At 36.5% G+C, this 8,945-nt stretch overlaps 1 protein-coding gene across 1 annotated transcript; it reads right to left on the reverse strand.

Moving 5' to 3' along the window:
- Positions 1-287: 287 nt before the first annotated feature.
- Positions 288-6,364, reverse strand: mul1 (mitochondrial E3 ubiquitin protein ligase 1). Its single transcript, XM_028011566.1, has 5 exons — positions 6,240-6,364; positions 4,947-5,092; positions 4,763-4,850; positions 4,576-4,696; positions 288-3,614 (listed from the first exon to the last, which is right to left on the reverse strand). The coding sequence occupies exons 2-5, from the start codon at positions 5,064-5,066 to the stop codon at positions 2,885-2,887; spliced, it is 1,059 nt and encodes a 352-aa protein (XP_027867367.1). The 5' UTR covers positions 5,067-5,092; positions 6,240-6,364; the 3' UTR covers positions 288-2,884.
- Positions 6,365-8,945: the final 2,581 nt, after the last annotated feature.

An 8,945-nucleotide genomic window follows, 5' to 3' on the forward strand; every position in this document is an offset into this window, starting at 1 on the left:
AACGCAACCTCAAGTATGAGTGGAAGAGCGCAAGTTAGGTGAATGCTGGTCGGTCAGAAAGGCCTGAGCCATCGCACTTCCAAACCAAATGTCAAGAGGCTCTTCTCTCTCAAAAGCAAATAAGAGCAAAAACATTCAACAGTAAAATTATAATAGAATATTGAAAAATAGCAATAATGCTGCAGGAGGAACTGTCAGATTTCCTACTTCTGTAGGAATGATGTTTCAGTTGTGAAACATTGTGTTTTACTTGTTGAAAGATTAACAAAAAAGGAGAATATCAAAGATTGGTTATAAAGCCGTTTTCATTTGCATAGTTTTGTCCATAGACAAAACTAACCCAACCATGTAGCATATTTTCTTTGTTATAGATGTCATTGATGTGACATGGAGTGGATATAAAACGATATAAAACGTACACTATGATAAATAATTTCACAATTTCTTTTTAACCTTTACCATGATGGGGTATTAAGGCCACAATAAGAAAATAAAAGATTACAAGAATAAAGTCAAAATATTGCAAGAATAAAGTTGTATGAAAATCAAATCAAATAACATAAGTCATAATATCACATTTTAGTAATAATTTCACTTTATTCTCATAATATTAAGAATATTGAATTTGTACTTGAAATACTATGATTTTATCCTCAACATTATGATTTTATTCTCATATTATTGCAACTTTATTCTCATATCATGACGTTATTTGTAATATTACGAATTTATTGTAATGAATTTTTTTTCTTAACATGGTCCTTTCCAGCCTTAGAAGTCCAACTTACAAATGTATTGGCAGGGGCAATAAAAAAGCTGCAACAACCTGGTTGCCCAAAAAGGCAAACTGTTAAAATACTGCCTTGTTAAAACCCTCTTTATATCATTTTAAAACATGTTTGTGCTTTTAAAACTGTCTATGACCTTGACCTAATCTACCTGCCAGAGCTGCTACATCAATACACACCCTCCTGTTCTGTCTGAGTGTGCTCAAGACGACGTGTAAACTTAGAGAAGGCCGTGGTTTTGATACAGCATCTCCTAAATAAAGGAATGACCTTTTGGACAGGCCGTCTGTTTTTAAATCCTTAAAACCAATCTCTTCTCCCTGGCCTTTGAGACCATCTGAGATGTTGACTTTTACTTTTATTTTTTTTATTATTTAATTTAGTTTTTATCTTGACTGATAGTATAACTGTTGCATTTATTTTTAAAAAGACTGTTTTCTGATTTTATTGCTTATCATTGCAGAATGAGGCTGTTGTAGATCAAATTGTGTACAGCACTTTGGTCTTACGGACATTTAAAGTGCTCTACAAATAAAGGTGGTATGGTATAGCATTTGATGAAAATATGAGACAGCTGTGACTAGGGCTGGGTGATAAATCAATCTTATCGATTAAAGAAATTTTTGGTTTATGGAAAATCTGGATTTTTCTTTTCAACAATGAACTCCTTGGGTTTCCATAGTTCATAGTGAAGTCAGCTCGCCCAAGGCCACCATCTTGTTTGACAATTTTTTTTTTTATCTACAGCTTTTATATATTTGGATTTTGAATTCAGGTCATCTCTACTCTACTCTAATTTTTATGTTGTTTAATGCCTTAATATTGCCAAACTAAATTTGGAATATTAGGAAATGAGGTCATCATTTTTGAGACCTCAAACACAAAGAATAACATAAAATTAATTTTCCAAGCTTTTTTTTCCCTCATTAAGACATCCTTGTGTCTATATTCTGCTAACATGACTATATTTTCATGATTAAACAAAGATTCTTGTATTCTGACCCTAATACTCCATTGCACAGCTCGCATAAGGGACGACTAAAATAGTTCCGATTGAAAGCAAGCAAAAATTTTTTTATTAAAATTGTAAAAGTGAAACTGGTTAAGAAGAGTTTTGTTCAACATGTCAAATCAAATGTCCATGTTTTCTCTCTGTCATGATAAAGGAGTAGGAGCCCTGAATGTGCTACGGTCTAATTAAGCTAACCATTACACTATACCCACAGTAAAACATGGAGGTGGCAGCCTTACGCTGGGGAGTGATTTTTCTTCAGATAAAACTGTAGATTTTAAATCCAAGTGGTTGGAATTATAAACAGCTCCAGGATTGGAGTTCAAGGAGATATCAAAATAATTAATCACTGGAAAAAAAATTCAAGTTTTGGAATTACGTTAGACTGAGCCCAGAACTCGACAGGAAATCTGAAGCTTTATCAGAATCAGAATTCCTTTTAATGTCATTGTGCACAAATAAAGCACAATGACATTTAAATAAACAATACATAACTAGTTACAGTTTGAACATGTAACTAGTTATATATAGTTACACATTTGCACAATTGAGTAGGTAAATTTGAGAATAATAGGTGGCTCCTACCAGACTAAAGCACTTCAACCAGGACTAGTTGAAGGAACCATGTTACTACAACTTCAAATTTTGCATTTCCCGCAAACAGTACTTTTTCCTAGCTTAAAAGGAGTTTAGTGCACATTTTAGATCCCCTGTATGTATGAAGATGACAGCCAAAATAGTCAGTATCACAGTAATTTTAACGAGAGTAAAAGAGTGAGAGGTGCTGACCAAATGTAAGGCTTTAATGACTACAAGAGTGAAGTCCCTCCAGTGTAAAGTCCTCTATGCTGCTTTTAACAGATTGTTGTGGAAGTGGGGCCAAGAATCGGATCAATATTTGTAAGCCGGAGCACAAAGTGATTCAATTTTCTCTCTCCAGATGACACAATTTTTTAATCAATATGAATTAGCTTACAAATTTGATTTCAACATTCGACTCCAGTTCAGCGTAGGTGACTTGTCACCATCGTTGCTCGTGTAAAGCGCCCTTTTCAAGCCTGAGAAATTCCGACTAACTGCAAATTTAGCTGTTGTAAAGAGGCACCACTCTGTCGATAGTCACCCTGCAGATGGGGCATTTCTTTGGCTCTGGCAGTGCCTTATAGCAGGGGGCGCAGGCACACACGTGACCGCACTCCAAAAACACGAAAGAGCGTTCCCGGCTCAGACACACGACGCAGCTGGTGGCGCGGACGCTGCTCTCCTGTATCTGGAGCTCACGCATGAGCCTCTTCTGCTGCTCCTTGAACTCCTCCATGTCGCGCCGCCGCTTCCTACTCCCCCGGTAGTGAACGTACCACTTCCACAGAATGTAGAGGAGCGTGGAACAGGCGGCGAGCCCGAACACAAAGGACAGGATCTTCCACACCCTCCCGGCGTTCACCTGTTTCCTCAGCAGGAACTCGTAGTTCTGCCGGGTGAGGAAGTAACAAAAGCCCTGCTTGGGCGGCTGCAGCTTAATCAGGTCGTTGTCCAGGACCAGCTCACCCACGCCCGTCACGCTGTCGCCCACGCGCAGCATTTCTTCCATTTCGTGGATACCTTTGGGCTGCTCTCCGCTGATGAATTGGCTGATGAAGTTGAACAGGGACTGGCTCGTGGGGTGAAAGTTCTCGTAGGTGGTCTCCAGGTCCAGCTCTGCCGCGTCTAAGGGGCGCACGACCCGCACAGCGGTGGAGATGTTTTCGTCGTAAGACCCGAGCACGAACGGGACGGTGTTGGTGCGCTGGTGGATGACTTTCTCTGTGCTATTCCTGTTTGGAAATATAGTTAAACATTGCAACTTGATTTAAATTAAGTCAACTTAATTGTTTACACTGCAAAAAAACCCAAGTATTTTTATAGTAGTAGTATATATAAGCAATATGTTAGTACCCTTGAAATAAGACAAAACTACATGAAAAAAGCTTGTTTAAAGTCAATAATTCCTAAATATTGATGGAAAAAGTACGAGTTACAAGTGAAATAATTGGCCAGTGGAACAGGACATTAGTCCCATATTATATGTTAAAATGTCTCTTTCCACTGGCAGATTATTTTACTTATAAATAGTACCAGTACGGGTAAAGCAGCTGTTATTGATATCTGATGCTGAACATTGACTAATTAGACACTAAATCTAAGCCGACAATAGTGGAAAACTGCTGCTAGCACCATTATGATGTCACATCTGAATAAGTATTTTTATACAAAGAGAAGTAGCTTAGTAGCTTCTTGTTAGTTGATTTTTCAATTGTATTTTTTTGGGTCAGTTTTGTTTTTTTCCACAGGAATTTATCAAAGATTTAAAAAAACAACTTTCTTTTCCTCCTGGCCCCAGTACAAATAAGACAGGAAGCAATCTGTGACATTTGGATGGCGGCATTTGCAGATTTGTTTACATGCCGTTCAATGTGTTGCAGCTAATAAGCAATCCAGTGATAAACTGATGCCAGGAGTGCCTTTTCCCTTCTCCCCGATGAATGTCTGATGAGGTACATCACAAAAATGTGGACTCTGTAAATCTTGTGGGGTAAGCTACTATCTGCGTCAGTGTCACCATCTGTTCTAATTACGATACTACACTGACGTTACCACCTTATGCAAGATTTGAATAGTTGTATGAAGTCATTCTCCATCTGCTCGCATGTCAAATTCTGATGATGGTGCTTGGACTGGAAAAGCCAGAAAAGCAGGAAACAAGCAAAATGTAGATATGATCTTCAAACGACTCACCATAAGTGAGTGGTGCGATTCCACACCATCTTCTCCTCTTTCAGTGTCAGCCTCTCGATGACTCCTTTGCAGTCGTCAACAAACTGGCTGTTCAGAGTGTCCTTCACTGATCTCACCAAACCTGTGGCACATAACCACTCTTAGTAAAGCAGGGAGGTTTTCAGGCTTTAAAGAATGCTTTGCAAACCTTCTATGACGGCATAAGGGACGCATCTCCCAGGGGTTTCAGACAGGATGGCTTTTAAATTCTGATCAATGGAGACTTTTTTAGCTTCCTGCATTAAGAAAAACAAACAATACAAAAATTTATCAAATCTTGCATGCAGTAAATTAATATATTTGCCATTTTGTGCCTAGAAAACATGTCTGACCTTTAAACGGGTAGCAGTTTTAGCTCTGCTTCTGTAAATGGAATAAAACACGGCAGTCAGTGCAGAGCTGGTGGCTAAAACCACCATCTCCGCCACTGAAGGTTTTCCATTCGACTCCATCCTGGGATTTGAGTCATTTAGGACCACTTTGGGAGAAAGATGGGGACAAAAATTTTTCAATTAATTTCTATTTTGAAGTAGTTCCGTTTACTTTTATGTTGCAGTTTAACTCTCCAACATTTCAGAAAAATATAGTAGCTAAATTCTCCTTCCTGTCTTTATAATGTGATGAAATGTGAAAATATGCTTAAAGATAAACATTTAAACACTCAATAATTAAGCAAATCCCATGTTTACTGGGAATGAACTACCAATCCTTTGCTATACCAGTCAAACAAGAGTTTTTAGTTTGCAGTCATATATAATCACTGGAAAAAGAAAGCATTTTCTTTTCCAAACTCAGTGTTTACACATCAGGAAATAATTTAATTTATCTGGTATTAACAAGGTTCTTAATATATTTAAATCTAACCTAAAATTATCTAAGTGTACAACAACAAACAACAAATAAAAATCTGTCATTACGTATTAAACAAAAATGTTCTTTGTGAAAATTGGATTTAATGGCATTTAGAACCACTTTTCTCTTATATTGTTGAAATACAACTTAGATCTTGTTTTGACAATGCAGTTGATAAAAAGTCAGGGGCTTTTTTTATGGAAATCATGTATTTTTCCTATGACAATATAAACATTAGCGAATATTCAGGAACACAACAAACAAACAGGAGGAAAACGTTTAGCCAAATGTCAGAGCTTTTTTTTATTAATTGTAAGAATGGAAACATATTTGAAATTTATACTACTGTATTTTAAATTTTCAAAAATATGTGTAAATAAAATGTCACCAACGACTACTCTATCACATTCAAAACTAAGCCAGTCAATATCATAACACACATAACCTTCAAAACAGGAAGTTAGCTTCGGTTACCACAGAGATTCATTATTGTCAATCGAACTAATGCAGCGACTTTAGTCTATTTAATTAATGCTATTTAGTCTGTAGCCTCAAATCCCTGTCAGTTTTTAACAGTTACTAGCAATTTGAGCATAACTGGCTATTGGCAACCATTATTAGCAAACAAACCAGCTAACACTTTTCTACCTAAGCATACTTGCTGACATAAAACATAGCAGTTTGCTAACTATGTTTGGTCTACAAAGGAGAAAACGGTTTACGCAGTATTAATAAAGTTCATAATGACTTAATGGATAACAGAAAGTCCGAACCTTTGTTCACCTTCGTTGACAGGAGTAGCTTTTGACCAGTTCTGCACAGTTGAATATTTGCAATTCTGCTGTTAGCCAGCAGAGGTCAGTAAAAAACCGTTGATAAAGACAAACAAATCTGTGACCAGAAACTGTTCTAAATGAAATTATGCAAAAACGTTTCGAATGACTTCAATATGTCTGTTATGCCATAGCAAAAATATTTCTTGCTGAAAAGCCACGTCTAAGTCATTTTTGTCTAATTTCAAGTGTACTCAGATATTTGCAGGAGTAAATAGACCAAAAATACTTTGTAAAATGTTGTGTTTTTGTAGTGTAAAGAAAAAAGCGTCAGCCAAAAAACCCAAACACTTTCGAAGGTCTAGTTAAAGTCCATTTTTAAGTCCTGGATATATGCAATCACCTTTCCTTTAAAGGTTTGTGTGTGCTCAAAATGCCTCCAGTGTGATTAAATTCAATCAGTCCTACAAACAAGACTGAGCTAAAATTAATCTACGTTTTTCATGTGGTATGACTTTTTCACACAAGGTCATTATGGTTTGGATAACTTTTCTCCCTTAATAAACAAATCTGTATTTATTTGAAGTCAAAAGTTGCTTGATCATCTGAAGCATGAGTGACAAAAACAGAAGAAAGCTTTAAAGTGTTAGGATCCCGAGTTGTTTAGTTATTTTGGAGTTTGATTCATTTATCCTACTTTGATTATTCTGTCTTCCTTAGTCTTTTCTTGGATTAGATCTGTCTTGCCCCCGGCTTCCTTTAGTTCAGTTCTTCTAAGTGTTACTAGTTATGTTCATTTCTTGTTTCTAGTAATTCTTAGTTACTCTAGTTTAATTCTGTTTATTTAGTCTAGTCATTCTTTAGTGTTAGAATTATTCCTGGCATTAAGGGGGACATGCTTTTGATGATTTGGTGTATTTTCATGCTGTTGTGTCTGGGGACATTCTGACATGTATCTGACCATTTTAAAGATAAAAATGATCTACTATTTTTAATTTCATATAAATATATTTATGCCAGAGTGGTTGCATTTTTCTTGTAAGTATTTAGTAAATGTGCTGCATCAACATGATCCATTTAAAAGTGATCTTCTGTGTATCTGCTGGGTAATTAGGAGTTGATTGGGTGCGGAGGCATGAAATGAATCTTGATTCTGTTCTCTGTTTTTATGATATAGATAAAACTGAAGTATGTTTTATAAATGCAAAATCTGATTAACTCCTACATACTTTAGTGTATACTCGTCCTGTTCTCAACAGTTCTTTAAAAATATAGTGAAATAAAAATCTGCCAAAGCAAAGTCTACATGCTAAAACAGTTTGACATAATCAACCTGACATGTGAATAATGAAGCCAGTGTGTGAAGGTGAGTCTGGCTTTTTCTACCTTGTTTTCAGTCACAAAAAGAACAGAAATATCCTGCAGGCATCTGTTGAGGGTTAGTCATGCTCTTTTATGGATAGTGTATGCTTTGCAAATCCAGTCCTCCTTTCTAAAGAGGAAAACCTTCTACTTCCTCTGTTCTTTGTCTGTAACCAAATTCAACAGTATGACACATTTCCAAATGGCTTTCAGACAGTTACATACGGAAGCTAAAGCTTTTTGTGAGATGGAGACTGAATGTGTTGTCTTGCTTTTGCAAAAACTGACAGCATCTCCTTCAACTGCGTCAGCAAAGCCTGATGGTGTGCTTGTATGAGAAACATCCAGATCAAAATAAATGTTTTTATGTAAAGAAAATATTCAAGATTTAAAACAAGCAGAGCTTAATTTACCAGAAGGTATTAGAAAAGGCCAGAGTTGATGAGAACATGAATTCAGCTAAATACATGGAGATCCTTTAAACCACATGTGTCAAAGTCATGGCTCGGGGGCCAAATCCGGCCCACCATGACTTTTTATGTGGCCCTCTAGACTCCAAAGAGACACATGAATAGAACCTTCAAGATAATAGTTGTGTGTTTTTATCAATCAAATCAAATCTGTTTTTATCTGTATACTGCCAAATTACATCAATCATTTCCTCCAGTTTCTTGCAGAAATTCACTCAAAATCAACGGATGTCTGCCTTTTTTCACTGTCATATAACGAACGTGGCGCTATGATTTTGACTGCAAAAAAAAAAAAATCACAAAGACCTGGATGTTTCCTGGAGGGACTGATCAATGTTAAAAGATGTTCAGTATTATTTAATTTGAACAGGAACTCATCGAATGCAGAGACAGCTATTTATTAATATTTCAACAGTTTGTTAATGAGTTTCAATACATTTTGCCACAACTGCCCCTTGAGGACATTCATGATCTTTATGTGGAACAAAATGAAATTGAATTTGACTCCCCTGCTTCATATACTTGTTGGAGGCTGACGCTTTAGCTTGGGTCGAGGTTTGCCTTCCAGAATTTTATTTTTTTCTGGAAAGATTGTTTCTTGTAAAAGAATGGAAATCCTCCCATCATTTTCCCTCCATTTTGTTTCACTATCAGCTTTTTTTTTTACCCTTAATATTCCAAACAATTTTTTACAAGCCACTTTTCATCTTCGAGGTCTTTGCATCCAGCACTGGAGCAACAAGCCAGCAGAAAATCTGCAGTAGATTTAGATGACTCATAAACTTTGATTCAATGAGTGAGACAGAGAAGAACTGCGGTGGTAATGAGAGTGATATCAGTGTGCAGTCACTTCTACCAGGACAGCCAATATTAA

The sequence above is a fragment of the Xiphophorus couchianus genome, chromosome 24 (genome assembly GCF_001444195.1).
Source record: "Xiphophorus couchianus chromosome 24, X_couchianus-1.0, whole genome shotgun sequence".
Lineage (NCBI taxonomy): Eukaryota > Metazoa > Chordata > Actinopteri > Cyprinodontiformes > Poeciliidae > Xiphophorus > Xiphophorus couchianus.